Source organism: Mycena indigotica (genome assembly GCF_014461135.1).
Source record: "Mycena indigotica strain 171206Taipei chromosome Unknown Mind.scaff0001, whole genome shotgun sequence".
Taxonomy (NCBI): Eukaryota; Fungi; Basidiomycota; class Agaricomycetes; order Agaricales; family Mycenaceae; genus Mycena; species Mycena indigotica.
The window spans coordinates 2482302-2497811 of NW_023503000.1; the positions used below are offsets into that span (position 1 = coordinate 2482302).

At 50.9% G+C, this 15510-nt stretch overlaps 5 protein-coding genes across 5 annotated transcripts; 2 read left to right on the forward strand and 3 right to left on the reverse strand.

The window, feature by feature from the left end:
- Window positions 1-125: 125 nt before the first annotated feature.
- On the forward strand, window positions 126-3476 carry MIND_00071800 (SET domain-containing protein; the record flags this gene model as incomplete). The annotated part of the gene is made up of 7 exons (XM_037357678.1): window positions 126-341; window positions 393-574; window positions 625-925; window positions 979-1093; window positions 1144-2098; window positions 2152-3361; window positions 3414-3476. 7 exons carry the CDS (start codon window positions 126-128, stop codon window positions 3474-3476), a joined length of 3042 nt encoding a protein of 1013 aa, XP_037225588.1.
- Window positions 3477-3599: 123 nt separating this feature from the next.
- MIND_00071900 (uncharacterized protein) lies at window positions 3600-5770 on the reverse strand (the record flags this gene model as incomplete). The annotated part of the gene is made up of 10 exons (XM_037357679.1): window positions 3600-3690; window positions 3749-3867; window positions 3922-4357; window positions 4408-4668; window positions 4715-4910; window positions 4955-5117; window positions 5177-5457; window positions 5506-5557; window positions 5604-5682; window positions 5718-5770. The coding sequence occupies 10 exons, from the start codon at window positions 5768-5770 to the stop codon at window positions 3600-3602; spliced, it is 1731 nt and encodes a 576-aa protein (XP_037225589.1).
- Window positions 5771-5966: 196 nt separating this feature from the next.
- On the reverse strand, window positions 5967-6990 carry MIND_00072000 (uncharacterized protein; the record flags this gene model as incomplete). Its single annotated transcript, XM_037357680.1, has 4 exons — window positions 5967-5976; window positions 6031-6386; window positions 6439-6811; window positions 6863-6990. 4 exons carry the CDS (start codon window positions 6988-6990, stop codon window positions 5967-5969), a joined length of 867 nt encoding a protein of 288 aa, XP_037225590.1.
- Window positions 6991-7202: 212 nt separating this feature from the next.
- Window positions 7203-12481, reverse strand: MIND_00072100 (Cation-transporting ATPase; the record flags this gene model as incomplete). Its single annotated transcript, XM_037357681.1, has 16 exons — window positions 7203-7498; window positions 7556-7719; window positions 7758-7925; window positions 7980-8682; window positions 8734-9067; window positions 9103-9276; window positions 9322-9885; window positions 9944-10101; window positions 10152-10466; window positions 10513-10579; window positions 10628-10762; window positions 10809-10944; window positions 10992-11176; window positions 11227-12061; window positions 12120-12149; window positions 12201-12481. 16 exons carry the CDS (start codon window positions 12479-12481, stop codon window positions 7203-7205), a joined length of 4545 nt encoding a protein of 1514 aa, XP_037225591.1.
- A 703-nt stretch (window positions 12482-13184) lies between these two features.
- Window positions 13185-14989, forward strand: MIND_00072200 (uncharacterized protein; the record flags this gene model as incomplete). Its single annotated transcript, XM_037357682.1, has 4 exons — window positions 13185-13229; window positions 13280-13685; window positions 13731-14064; window positions 14116-14989. 4 exons carry the CDS (start codon window positions 13185-13187, stop codon window positions 14987-14989), a joined length of 1659 nt encoding a protein of 552 aa, XP_037225592.1.
- Between the last annotated feature and the right edge of the window lie 521 nt (window positions 14990-15510).

A 15510-nucleotide genomic window follows, 5' to 3' on the forward strand; every position in this document is an offset into this window, starting at 1 on the left:
GATGATGACTAAGCGATTTTTTTGTGTGAAACATCGCGAGAAGACAAGGCCCGTGACGCTGCACCTCCTCGAATAGCCCACAACAGTGTGGTGGGTCGTCATTCGGTTGTTTGTCGACTCCCACAATGCCGCCGCTCTCCTACGTTCCGGGAAACGTATTCTGGAGGCCAACAAAACTTATGACGAACGCTAGGGACCTTTCAAGGGATGATGATTTTCTCAGCCATTTGTTGGTGGAAAAGCTCGGGACTGGGACCGTTCCCCTGCTCGTTCACAAAATGGATGGGTCCCGAAGACTTCCAAAGACAAATGCAGACGACATTTTGAGGATTGTTCGACGCGTATGTTCAACACTCCTCTTTCTGACGCGCTCAATTCACTTAAACTCGCAGCTGGTGGCCACCAAAGGTCCTATATCACTTACCATACGCCAGTCGGTCGACCAACTTCTCGTGTATGTGGCCCTGACCTGTGCCCTCTTTCTGTTCACCTCTCACACCCTCCTCCTCAGTCTCCCTTCTATCCGCTACTACCTCAGGCAGGCAGACCAAAGGCAGATTAACGCGTTTGCGACGTGCGTGACCTGTTTTTGACTGTTTTCGTCGATGCTCAACCGCCCATTAGCCATGCGACTCGCTATTTCGAGCTCTACCATCCCTCCGGTTGCATTGAAATCGCACACACATCGCGCTACTCCCATAAGACCGGCAAATCCGAACTCTGCATTCTTGCCACGCGCAATCTTCTTCCTGGTAGTGTTATCACGGAACTGAAAGGGTCCATGGCGAATCTTTCCGACGAAGAAGACCGTGACCTCAAGCGGACCGACCTGAGGAACTCGGACATTCGGCGGGATTTCAGTGTGATTCACTCCAAACAGATGAAGAAAAACCATCTTTTCTTGGGGCCCGCTAGATTTGTCAACGTACGCATCCGTCGGTCTCTTTCCATCTGTCAACTGATTCGGCATTCCAACAGCACGACTGTAACAACAACTGTGAACTTTTCCGTGAGGGCAAATATATCACCTTTCGGGTGCTCAGACCAATCGCTGTTGGCGAAGAAATTACAGCTCACTACGGTGATGGCTACTGTCAGTTGTTCTGGCTCTTCTTTTCGCTTGTCACTCATGCGACCCGCTAGTCGGCAAGAAGAATCGGCATTGCTTATGCGAAAGCTGCGAGCGACTGGGCAGAGGTGGTTATGCGCCTGACCACACTGACGAAGACCCTCCATTGAGCTCTGATTCTGAGGCGGACAGCTCCTCAGAATCGGGCGCCGAGTCAGATGGAGGTGTCGCGAAGCCACGTCTGGATCTCAATGAGCGAAGGACTAGGCGAGGTGTTTATGCAACGATGCCGGTGGCGGACGAATCAGATGACGATACCAACAACCATGTTACCGTTGTTGACGGCGAAATCGCTCTTGTGGCGGAGGTCGATATTGTTTCCGACCTGACATCGCTCCCTCCCTCACGAGCACAATCGAGTGCAGTCGCTGGCCCATCTTCCCTACCCACTCCCCCCAGTCCCGCCATGTCCCCTCTCACCGTACTATCCCCTGCCTTGACTGCACGCTCTTCCTCCGACCTCCCGTCAGTCGAAGACCCAATTCAGTCATCCACTTCAACCGCATATCGTTCTATTATCTCAACCCGCACCCAGAAGGTTCAAGATGACGCTGCGAAACAATTGATCACTCCTCCTCCCTCGGAAAACACGGACACCCCCACCAAGCGCATCACACGCTCAACTTCTGCCAAATCTTCTCCCACGAAAGCGGATGCTAACAAGTTGAAGACCTCTGCGTCTACCCCTGTGCCAACAGTGTCAAAGAAGGGAAAAGAAAAGGAGATGGTCAATATCAAGAAGGAAGAAACCGAACCGCCACGGATACTTCGTGGCCGTCCCTCTTTACCTGCCGTTGCCGAGCCATCCAAGGAACCCTCCGCAAAGCCCCAGCCGCCCAGAGGTCCAGATGGCAAATTCTTGCCCATTTGTTCAACTTGCTCGAACATCCTTCCTGTCATCTCCGTCGATTCCCAAGTTGTTTGGGGTCTCGAGACAAGCGGGAAGAAGAAGAAGCAGCAATGTCCAAGGTATTGCCGACAGCTGGTATCTTTGGCGCGTACTAAAAATGCTATTTTTCTAGGTGTTTGCGTCATTTGGAGATCTATGGAGAACCCTGGCCATGTCGGGTGTCTCCTGACGGACCGACGTATACTCTTCCAACGCCTCGTGAGGATGCAACGCCAGCGGAGTCTTCTTCTCGTAAAGCCAACAAGAAGGCTTTATCCGTTCTTGACAAGAAGTTGGCTGAGGCGGCTGCCGCATCGTCATCCAAGCGCAAGAACGACAAGGAGGACAATCGACCTGCCAAACGCCGCAAGACTGAACCCAACTCTCGCGTTGAGACACCCCAGAAAGACACTAGCGGTCGCCAGAGCCTTTCGGCGCCTAAAGCTGCATCGAGTCAACAAAGAGCACGTTCACCAAGTACAGTGAGCAGTGACGACGACAGCGATGATAGCAGTAGCAATGACGAGCTTCCTCCACCACCACCCAAAGTTCAGAAATCGCCTCCCAAACCTCGGGCAAAACCGGTCGTCCCCGCTCCCCAGCCAACACTTTCGCGGGCACAACGAGCAGAGGAGCGTGAAAAAGTTCGACAATGGTTGGAACGAAAGGATCAGGCAGAAGCGGAAGACACCGAACCGGCGGGGCTGAGTGGACGTAAGCGATCAAGTGCTGAACTCGATGACACCGAGGAGACTGCCAAACGGAAAGTCGCTCGCGCTGACGACGAAGCCCCGACATTGTTACAAAAAGTTGTCCCCCGGCCGAACTCCGGTTTCCGTGGCGGGTCGCTATTTTCCCGGCCAAATCCACTCGCCTATGCGTTGCACGCGTGGGCAAGTCCGCTTCTTTCGACCGCCTCTTCGTCAGAAGATGAGCATCCTCCTGATACTCCAGAAGACGAGGAAATTGTTCATGTGTCAATCAAGACGGTGAATAGTATGCTCAAGCCGAGTCCGTTCTCGTTTGCACGGCGGCGCTGGGCGTTGGAGGAGAAAAAGAGCCCTTCTCCTCTGAGCGATTTATCTGATATTGATGAGAGGCCGACCACAACACAGCAGCCTACTGCAGATCCATTCGCAAGGGCTCCAGCCAGCCCAATTCGTCGAATTCTCTCCCCAATCTCCATCTCTTCGACGGAAAGTATTTCTCCAGCCACGATTCCCGGCGCCACACACCAAACCCCGCCATGCTCTCCCTTCTTGACCGATAGTGACGCCTCACCACTACCTCGCCTTCATCGGGTCTCGTCGCCGTTGTTGGTTGGTGACCTGAAGACCAAAAGCGTGCGTCTCTTTTAGTTTTTCATCCACAACTGTCTGATGCCAAATTTCCTAGTTGTCACGTTTGCCTCAAAGGGAAGAGTCGCCTCTAACGATAAGTTCCGACTCGGACTGTTAACGATTATGTATTTGTAGAATACCACTTTTTTTATTACCTCTGTATTTTCACTGTAATCTGTGTGTTTTCTTGGCGCATTATTAATGAAATGAAAGAAAAAGGCTACGAATTAACATAATATTTCTATTGTGGCCCTGGCCCGTCCGCCTTGAGTGAACTTCGCCCTGCTCGTAAAATCTCGTCAGTCGACAAGAGGTTGACGGCGATGACCGAACTGGTCGGAAAAAAAATAAGCCCAGGGTAAACCAACAAAGAGCACAACAGCCACTTACCATGAATGGAGCATCTGCCGCTTTACACGGTAATTGTCCCATATACCCTCGACTGTGGGGTCAAAGGGCTCACCCGTGGCAAGATCAATGCCAACGATGTTGCCGTCCGAGTGCTCGTCCTTTGAGCAGTTGAGTGATTTGTTACAATTCAAAAAAAAAGTGACTTTACGCACCTGGAGGGCGACGATGGCGCTTTGAACATCGTGGTTAGCGTTTTGGGCGAGCGTTTTCGGTATTATCAGTAACGCGTCCGCGAATGCTTGTACACCCATCTGGACCCGCCCCTTTGCCTTCTTCTTCACCTTCTCTACAAGATGGGCAGCACAGGCAATTTCGAATGCGCCCGCGCCAGGCACAAGCGACTCGTCTTCAAGCGCGTTCTTTACTGCCCGCAGCCCGTCACGCAGCGCTTCTTGAATCTGGGTCGTTGTGTGGGCATTCGGGCCCTTGATGAGCAGCGTGACCGATTTGGGCTGCTTGACTTTTTCAATGAAGGTATATTTTTCCTCGCCGAGGGTGTGTTCGTATACGAGGCCCGCCCAGCCCAGGATGGAGGGCGTCAGATCGTCAACAGAGTTTTGTGCGATGCCGCCAGCGATGAGTTGCAGACTGGAAAAACTGTTAGCCAGAACAATAGCTGGAAAAAAAAGAGCACCAACCGTTCCATGTTGCGTCGCTTGGCGCGGCGGACGGCGAATATCCCATTTTTGGCGAGGATGTCGAGACTGAGCGGGTCAATACCCTTCTGGTTGACGACCACGAAGGTTTTACGCTTCTCCTTACTCTCGACCGCTTGATCGCAGACAAGGTTCTTCAACTCGACTATCTTCTTGACCTTCTGGTCGACGACGCGGCGCTCCGCTTCAACCAGCTTTTCCCGCTGCTCTGCGGAGGAATAGAAGAACCCAGAATTAACCTCGCTGCCCGTGTGTCAATAGCCTTGTTAACAAGAACAAACAGACGCACGTCTTCTCGTATTCGAGACTGACGTTGAGAGTGAGGATAAACGCGTTTTCCAGTCGTTTGGGCATGTCGGGATGCCTCGCGCCGTGATCTAGAACAAGGCCTTGGATGAGCTGTGTCTCCGATGCTGTCCGATGTTGCATTTTCATGATCTCCACCATGTGCAAGTCTATCGGATCCCGCCACTGGTCAGCAGCATCTGCAAACAAGTCAACTCAGAGTATAACTAAAGACAAGTCGCACCTTTCGGTGGTGGCGGGGGCCGGATGGTGGTGACGGCGTCGACCACGTCTGCCGCAAGTTGTTTCGCGAGCGGCGCGTTAAGTTTTGTCGCCAGCGAGGTATTGGCGACATTGATGAGGGTAGCACGGTCAAGCTTGATGCCCTGCTTGAAAGTTTCAAGGAACTAAAAAAAAAGAGGGATAAGACCAGTTTCACTGTAAGGGCCGCGAAGAGCAAACTCACCGCCAACGCCTCTTTTTTGGCCAGATCAAAGCCCTCCGCGATTACAGTTGGATGGACTCCCTCCGAGGTATACCGATCTGCCTGCTTGAGCAGCTCCCCAACGAGAAGCACCACACTCGTCGTCCCATCGCCGACCTGGTCATCCTGCGCCACCGCCGTCTTCGCGATCATCGCCGCCGTTGGGTTTTGGATCTGCATTTCGGAGAGCAGCACTTTCCCGTCCTTCGTTATCTTTATCTGGCCCGACCCATCAACTAGCATTTTGTATGACCCTCGCGGACCTATAAAGCTGTTTGAGTTCTTTTTTCTCTCGTTGAATTAACGCGCACCGAGGTTGGTATTGACGACCTTGGCCAGACCCATCGCGCCATTCGTGTTGACCTGCAACGATGAGGATGGAAAGCATGAATGTAAGGTGTTATTTTACCTGCAGTGCAGCTGCCCGACGAATGCTCTCGGCTTTGGGATTCAGCGTTTGCAGCGACATTTTTTGGGCGACGCGGCGTCTAGACGAGTTGGAATGTCACGCCGGGTGTCACACTTTGGCACTCGAGATAGCTCTACGGCGAATTTATTCGCAGATTTGCCCACCATCCAGTCGTAAAGAATCGAAAAAAGGAAGAAAAAAAAGAAAGTATGTACGATAGAATATCCATATAGGGTCACCACGACTTGTCCCTGCGCAACTATTAGTACAAAACCTCAGCCAGGGCAACCATGCAGGTATAATAATGGATCAAGAAGTCAACTTGAAATATCACTAGCTATGGAGATAAACAGAGCCTCCGATTTAGCGTTGCCTGGTGGTTTAGGTTAGTTCGCTAGAAACCGCTGCAAAAACAGGGACTGCTTACGCCATGCCACCGTAGCCCATACCCGCTCCGGCCTCTGCCAGCTTGCGTGCCCTGAACGCCTTGCGGTATTTCGTGCGTTCGTATGTGACGAGACCAACGACGATCAAAGCGATGACTGAAATTCCGGCAAACACTCCCAAACCAATTGGCAACACTTGGATCTTCTGGCCTGGAACAGAGAAGGCTGACGGTGACGACGATGCTTGTTCTGCCGCTGCCGCTTGGGGTGGTGAAGTGGCGGAAGTGGATGGTGCGGAGCTAGTCTGAGCAGGGCCAGCTTGAGCAGGCGCACTAGTCGTTGCAGGGGCTCCAGCAACCGGACCCGTTTGAGGCGGTCTATCGATAGTTGAAACGGGCTAGATAAAGCAAGTCAATAAAATTGTAAAAAAAAAGGTTGTAGTGGCGCACGTTGGCAGAGACCGCTGCAGCTCCCCCTCCTTCACCACCGGCTCCCGGCGCTGAACTGGCCGAAGGAGAGGAACTGGGGGCAGCAGAAGAGGAAGCGCTGTTACCACCGCCACCATCACCTCCCCCTCCAGATCCAGATGTAGTAGACGGGTTACTCGAAGAATTGCTGCCATCGTTGGAGCCATTCTTGTTCTTGTCATCATTCGAGCTGGACGACCCCCCGGACTGGGGAGGGGTATTTGACGAGCCGTTGTTAGAAGGGACGCCCTTGGTGGTTGTACATGTTTTCACTTGTTGAACAGCGGGTTTCCCGTCCTTGTCCGTAATCGGGGTCAGCGTGATAACACACGTCTGGGTCATTGGGCCGGAAGGCCTAGGTTTCCAAGATTAGCTCACTCGGTGGCAACAGGATAGATTTGCGCACGTAGTAGTAGTGGACTGGGTCATGAGGGTTGTAATTCCATTATTGTCTTGTCTTTCGACGACGAGCGGGGCTGCATTTACAGCAGTTTGGAGCAGAAATAAGAGGGCGAGTGTGCGGAGACCAAACATGGCGTGGAGGCTTGTCGGGCAAAACGAGCCGCCTGCGGTATTCTCGGGATTTGGCGAGTTCCTGAACTTGAACGGGGAGGTTTAAAAGATAGGAAGGGGCCCACAGGGCAAGATGAGAAAAAAGAACAATCTGGTGGAGGGAGAGAGCAAAGCGACCGTGACTTCGGTCACTAAGGCAAATATGATGCACCCGCTCTTATTTCTGCTGCCAATCAGCCGGCCGGTCGAGGCCCATCCTGTAACAACAAAGACTTGTAACCACTCCGTCCATGTCCCCAGTGCCGTGAAATCTTCCCAATCCTCCCAGCAGTTGCTGCCAACATCCCGGCCAGATAATTCTCAAACACCAAGCTCAACACCGCATTTGCCACTGACGCATAAAGTAAAACACTTCGGGCTTGGAAAGGAAGGGGCATCAATGAAAGCAGATCCGCAATGCCAACAGGAGGAGCCAGCAAGACGAGCGTGTTGAGCGCAGTCAATGCGCCGAGCGAACCCATCAGCCAGCCTAAGACAACACCCGTCATGATCAGCACCTAACAACAGCCAACTGCTTGCCACCCACCATTCGTCCACATTGACTTGCGATAAGGCGGTCCGATACTGAAGACAGCCGCCACAAGCACATACTGGAAGCAAGACAACAAAAACAGCGTCGTGTTCTCGAAATTGGTCGACTCAAGCTGGTGACTTTCTGATGTCGGATCAGGCTCTGGTGGCGGGGTATACCTGCCGAACAGAATATCAAAACCTTTCTCGACGACAACCGCACGCGTCGACTCACCAGGACTGTCCCCTCACCCAAAAATAACCCCATATTTGGATCCCACTCGTGATCGCGATTTGTCCAATCAAACTCGCAAGCACCTTCTTCGAAACGAGACTCGCAGTGGGCCGTTTTGGATGGATTTTTGGGTACGGGAGTGTTCGGCCCACTGAGAATAATGCTATAAATAAATTGTTGGTGGCAAAATTTCCCATAAACTCACTGGTCACCGCAACCGGGATGATAACGAACAAGTCGATATAAAGAAACTACCATCAACACCCTCAGTTGGTACGCTGGAGATCGGGACTCGGGAGAACTTGCCTGGAAATCACCCAAAGATGATGCAAACGAGTATAAGAGCGTGACGGTCGTAAACTGAATCATCGAGTAGAGCGCCCTGCATCGGAATGAGCATTGCCCAGACGGAAAAACGGATACCTGCATATATTTGAAGCAGCTAAAGCTCGTTACCAACGCAGCTCGACCCTCTCTTATCAGCTCAAGAACACAACCAATATCTGGCGTATTGGAGGTGAACGGGGCAGCAACACTCGCCTCAGCCTCCGAGAGTGATATTCCGACATCAGCAGCCTTGAGAGCAGCACAGTCGTTGGCACCATCCCCACACATAAGCACAGTGTAACCCAGGGCTTGCAACCGTTCCACCACCTCGTTTTTCTCGTCTGGTGACATTCGCGCGAATATCTGAGTTTTGACAAGCATCCTTTGTAACGTCTCCAACGGCGCATAGCTGATGAACCATCGAAAGATGTCTCCGCTGATGACTAGCGAATAGTCGAGTTCGTCGTCCTCAATGGTATGCAATGGAGCGGTTAACGGCTTGAGAGTATACTCATCCAATTTCCAGGTAGGCTCGTCCATCGAAGACCACTCTACTATCGATGCTGGTGTGGTCTCGTTGCCTATTATATTATCAGGGAGACTCAAGTTTTCATCAAGTACACTGGACTGACCTTGAATGAATACTGGCGCAAAAACATGAGCAGCGGGATTGATCAACCCGCACTCCCTTGCAACACTTACAGCAGTGAGGGGGTTATCGCCAGTGATCATTCTGCACGCAAGATGAGCTGAACGCAGAGCCGCAATAGCAAGGGCAGTTCCAGGCTTGAGCTTGTTCTCGAAGATAACAAGCCCCAAGAAGCGTAGACCTGATTCGGCTTGTTCTCGTTTCATTCGTTGGGCTTTGAGCCAGGATAAGCCCTCGATACTTTTCCCCTGCAATTGCGATGACTCTGTATCCGCGTTTGGTGTAGTATGATAAGATGTCATCATAGTCTTGAGGGACTACACGTGGTCAACAGAGTCACAGTGGTAAACACTTGAAGGAACTCACGACTCTCGGGATCACAGATCTCTGTCATGACCTCAGGAGCACCTTTCACATAGATCTCCATACTTGAACTCTTCAGCCGCTTCACCACTACACTCATTCGGCGCAAAGCGGAGATAAAGTCAAAGGTTCTTATGACGCCGAGTTCCAGAAAGTGTGCATGCTACACATATTCAGCATTTGGAGCACGCAAAAGGTTGCTGGTCACCTTGGCAGCGCCTTTCAACGCATCCTCCAACTTGAACTGAGCGCTTCCTGGCGGCCTAACGACAGTCTGGACCAGCGCTGTTTGCTCGATGATGGTCCCAGATTTTGCTTTGATGGCGCCTGTTCCGGAGATTCTCCCTTCTTCCAACGTCCATCGGGTAAACTCGAACATCTTGACATCCAAAGGGTCACCGATAACTTGGCCGTCAACCATCTTCAGAGAGTGGCAAGTTGCTAAAGCATGAAGAAATGTGGCTTTATTAGTGCCCAAGGGCAAGTCGTGGATATCCTCCAACAGCTCCCCAAATCGCGGTTCATGGCGATCCAGCGAACGCACGCCGAGAATATCGAGACCATCCTCGGTCAATGTACCCGTCTTGTCGAAGCAGCAAACATTGACCTTCCCGCCTACGTTGACGCGACTTGGGGAAATGCAAAATACTCCGTTCTTCCGCAAACGCCCAATCGCAAAACTGGTACCAATCGAGAGTGTGGCCGGTAGTGCTGGTGGAACGACAACTGTGATTAGATCGAGGGCACGGATAATGATCGTTTGCCATTGGATCTGCACAGATAAGATGAGATAACAAGAAAACATCAATAACAAAAAAAAAAAAACCCACCCCGATTCGTACGAATTGCACAGCGCTAAAGCAAAAACCAAGGCCCGCAATTCCTGCCAACACCCCAATAAATCTGACAGAGTCTCGGTAGAACTTGAACCCGATTGGCTTCGGATACAGCATCGACCGTATCAAGGCTCCCTTTGTCGTATTGAAGCCTTCATCAACATGGTTAGACAGGAGCACCCACAGATTCTTTGGTACCCACCTGTTCTGGCTACCAATGCGAGCGCGGGTTGGGTTAAACTATTGTCAGACGAAAAGGTTCCTCGAATCCGAACAACACGTGTACCAGCATATAGAAAGCATTTTGGGCCCTCACTTTTGCCGTCCCGCCATCGAGCAAGATCCTCCTCCTTAGCAGGTACCTTACTTACGGGTACACTCTCTCCAGTCAGCATGCTTTCATTGACAATCGCGTCTCCGGAGAGGAGGAACATGTCCGCTGGTATAAGGGAGAGTTGAGAGCCTGAAATGTTGACTACATCCCCAGGCACGAGTTGAGAAGAGTCTCGGGTCGCCCCTACGATTATAAGCCACCAAAAGCAGGTAAATATTTGACGACATACATTGCCCATCGAGGAAAACTTCCACGTCGCAAGAAAAACGGGACATTTCTCTCATACGAGAAATTGTCTACAGAGTGTGGTAAGCATCTCTGACTGTTTCCCTTAACGCGAGTACCTTTTTTGTTTCGACTAATGTGGTTGTTATCGAGATCACCGAAATCAGGAAGATGCAAAAAGCATAGTAAAAGTAATTGTCCAAAGACCAGAGCAATATGCTTGCGATTTGGAAAACGTAGAAAGGATGTATGACCTAACAACGTTTTGAGGCGGAGCCTGGAGCCGTGCTGGTCAAGTACCTCGTCAATAAGCAAAGCGATAGTCGATTTTCCCTCTATATCAACCTCATTCTTGCCGAATAGTGTTAATCGTTGTTGGCGGACAGAGCTTTCGATGCCCCGTGTAGGAGCATTGGAAGAGGGATCGCGCCAATCACTATGATTGCAGGTTATTCGATGGTTAGCTTACACGAAAACGCGCACCGGATAATGCTAAAAAGTCCGGTCCTGGGATCCAGTGCAAAGCGGTTATAACGATAGTCAACAATTGTTAGATGGTCCAGTTGTTCCGTGTCAGAAGAGTCTATTGTAGGCCGGAAGACGCTTGAAATTGGGTATGGATACTTCAAAGCCTGAATGCGAAATAATGTTATGTCTCGGTGTGCTGACTGGAAAAGGAAATTTTAATTCGAGAAACTTTCGAATATTTGAGACCAACCTCGACCACTACAAAGCCATTGTGTGCTTCTTTGAATGCCCTTTCCCTAGCTACCCAACCCAGCCATAGCCGCGGGAACCAGTGTCCCAACAAACCGAGCGCTCCGATGGTAACAATGCAGCCAAATCGCCAGGCCCAATGCCGCCATCGAATAATTTCATAACCAACGAAACGAATAGTGTTGTCTTCGTCTGGGATATATAGCGTTTGTCGGCTGGGGAGGCCAGGAGGAGGCTGATCAAGCAGCGTGAATGACATGTCCATGTCTATTCGCGTTTCGCCAGCAAAAATCTGATCAGATGCTAACAGTGGTAGGCCTTGACCAGTGTTGGGCGAAGGTGGACCAGAGTCATATTGCATACTGGCTGGTATTGATAGACCAGTGTCGACAGAGCGTGAATCGTCGTCTGAAATGTCCTCTCCTTCGGAATAACCCCAGCGTTCTTCACTACCCACATCGTCATCGTCGAGTTCTGAACCAGCGCGAGAGTGCCTGCTTCTTCTGGAGTATCTGCTTATGGACCCGGAGGATCTGTGTGACAAGGAATGGCGACGACGGCTGGTGGTCGGTTCGTTGTGGGCCGGGCGGGAGAATAAACTCGCAATGTTATCGAAAACACCGGAGCGAGAAGGAGATGACGTGTCTTCCCTTTGTGGTCGCAATGGCGAGTCTTGTTCACTCTCAGGATACTCTTCAACATCTGTACTTTGCCTTGATAGCTGGGTATCGGTGCTATTCCTACGACTGGGTCGCCCACGAACCGAGTCAAAGCTCTTACGTCGAAAGCTTCCAGTACTACGCCGCGCAGGGTCCAAGTTTGACATCCGAGATACACTGAGAGAGAGCGCATCATTTGGATATCCATATGCAAGGTAAGTTAACACGTTCAGACCTGCTTGGATTGGCTACATGCCCTGGTCCACTGAGTATTGACATAAGAACAAGGCTTGAAGGAAACAGCACCTCCTCGCACCTGAACATGGACCCTTCTCCATCCTGGTCATAGAGCGAGCTGAACTGCGAGTCGTGTCGCGAACGGCGGTTGTTCGTAATGACCGTGTCGATGTCTATTGCTGAGGCTCCCTCCGTATAGTCGTGCGGCTTAGAAGACCCAGCAGTGCTTCTCATTTCGTATTCCTCGCCCCCGGAACGGCTAGTGGAAGCAGAGGGCTGCGACGACGTTTTGAAGTTGCTCGGCAGGTCGAAAGGATGTAATCCGATCAATGATGATCGGATCAAGATGACATCATGCATCACTTTATCGAACCTGAAGCTTGACCAAAGCTTGACCACCAACGAACACATTCACGCTTGATGGTCTAGCAAATGAATTCAAAACAGGCCAATATTTCAACATAACAACCAGAGCAACGATGGAGGTCCACGTGAAACTGCAAGTAAACTCATCCAATCAGCCAAAAGGCGGTGGTTTCAAGTTTGAGAGTGGTTTGAGCCTCACTTGCCTTGAAGTACCTTCTTTCAAGCTCAAGCTCTGACCTTATCGTCGGTGCAGATAATCATACCCTTGCACTTCGGAGTCGAGGCAAATTTGACCGTGCTCAAAATCTGGCCCAGACATTACAAGCGATGATTCCTTGTTTCCGTTTAGCTTCCGTTCCCGGCCACCTAGACAATGGTCCATCCGCAAAGTGCTCGTCAGGCAGCGGCGTCGACTGATAGAGATCCATAGCCACACGGTCACGGTACTACTTTCGGGCAGTCTCTCGGGCTGGCGGTGCTTCTCTCGCCTTATTACGCTGTCTTTTCCCGAAATATGATCGCCCTTGCCGCTCTTTCGCCCTTAACCTCGGCCCAGATATGGAAAGGCCACCGAACACGACTAGCTTCTGCCCGAGTGTTGGAGCCATAGCAATCTCACGCAAAACAGAAACTCGTTGTCGACCACGGCAAACCTCTGATACTTAAACCAAGTGCAGGCACAACAATTGCATCCATCATGGCACCAACAGAACTTTTGGTACCAGCTGTATTACTGGGTCTCGTTCGTCTTCCACTTGCTTCAAAATTTCAGCACATTGACAGTAGCTATAGGCCAACCATGTTTATTTCAAGCGTTATGAACCAACAAATGCCCATACACCGCTCTTCTTCCTTATCGCACAACCGTTGGGGTTGACTTACCTCGTCTCTGGCTCGCTTTCTGTTTCTAATATCCTCCTGGCTACAGCAACGTTCATCGGAACACTTTCGACCTCCATAGTCGCCTATCGACTCTCTCCATGGCATCCACTTGCCCATATTCCTGGTCCTATGCTGGCCAAAGTATCCAAATGGTGGGGGGTCAAGCTGGCGATCAGCGGAAATCGTGCTCGATTCATGAAGGAACAGCATGATCGCTACGGAGATGTCATCAGAATGGGACCCAACGAGGTCAGCATCGTCCATGCGGACGCTGTGCGGTCTATTCTGGGCACCGGCGGGCTTCAGAAGGGGTCATGTGAGTAATGTTTGTCCTTTCACGCCTCGTTCCTAATATTAGTAGACTATGAGCCATTTTCTGATGCAACTCTGCCTTCGAAAAGTATCGTCAACCTTAAAGGGGACATGCATGATAATCGACGCCGTATATGGAATCGCGGTATGTCGTCTGAATCGCTTCGCGGTTATGAAGGCATTCTTGCTATCCGACTTGAACAACTGCTGGACCGTCTCGATGAAATTGCCAAGACCCCCAAGGCCGAGCTTGACATCAGCGAATGGATAAGCTACTTGACGTTCGACTTTATGGGCGATATGGCATTTGGGGGTGGCTTTAATATGCTCCTCGATGGCGGCGATAAGGACGGAATGTGGGGTGTTATCAAGCTTGGTGTCAAGTACGCGCATGCTTGCTATCCTGGCTCCTGCTGCCGACTCATTATCTTTAGAGCCACCTCAATTCTCGCCCATGTTAACTGGATCGTTCCCACTTTCAACATGATACCAGGTCTCAACGAAATTACGGACCGACTTCGACGCTTTGGCAGTGAGAATGCTGGTCGTAGGATCAAGAGCGGGCCAAAAGAAACTCGTGACTTGTGGTATCATCTGATGGACGAAGACAGCCACGAAAAGGTGAAACCCACGCTGCCAGAAGTGCTTGTCGACGGGGTGTTTGCAATCGTGGCGGGATCGGACACATCAAGCGGCGCCCTCAATGCCTTTATGTGGTGCATGCTGACTCATCCAGACATCTATGCACGGGTGCAAGCCGAGGTCGACAGCGTTTATCCTGACCCGCAAACTCTCTTCGACTCAGAGAAACACGGAGAACTTAAGCTCCTTACGGCCTGCTTCCACGAGTCCCTCCGGCTTTTCCCGCCTGTTGCCAGCGGTGGACCCCGCCAAGTCCCAATCGGCGAATCGAGAATTGTCGCTGGTCAATACATCCCTGAACACACTCAGATATTCCTTCCCCCATATGCCATTCAACGGTCACCCAAGCATTACTTCCCTGCCCCAGACACCTTCGACCCTGAGCGTTGGCTCCGTGCTTCATCGGAAACAGATGCAGATAACTCAAAGGAAATCCTCAACCATAACACCTTCCTCGCATTCTCTTATGGAGCTGCCAACTGCGCTGCTAAGCACCTTGCTTGGCGCGAAATTATCATGGTTGCCAGTGCGTTGTTCAGACGATATAATTTCGAGTTTGCGAAGAGTGGTACACCGCTGCAAACGACTCGATGGGACGAGTCGTTGGGTGATTACTACGTAACGGAAGCCGAAAAGCTCCTTGTACACATAACTAGGCGGGATTAGTACTACAACAACATAGACAGAATTAGGCGGCTAATGAAATCGTCACGTTCAAACATTTCCGTCGCTCTAATACCAAAAAAAATTCAATTTTCATCAGATCTGCACTCCATTTTTTGCTAGAACTGGGATTACTAAATAAGCTCGCCAGTTCAAGTTTTTGCGCGGCTCTTGGCGCAGCTGATACCTAGGTGCAAACAAGGTGCACAAAATTCGAGCGGTGTCAATGGATGGGAGTAGTGCTAGATTTCGAGACGCATTATGCAAGCATGAAAGATTATCCTTGCTTGTTTGAGTCTTTGACCCAGTCAGAAGCAAGTAAGGTCGTGTTCGGTATGTTTTATCATCAAACTTTTATGCTCGTTGGTAGCCTTCCGAATGATCCCAGTGGAAAATATTCGATGTTGACAAGATGATTATATTTGATGTTACATAAGCGAAGTAGGCTTGACCAACAACGAATTCCATCGGACAGTAGAATGGATGAAAGGTGCGCCATTTGGCTTGGATGAAGATAACCACGC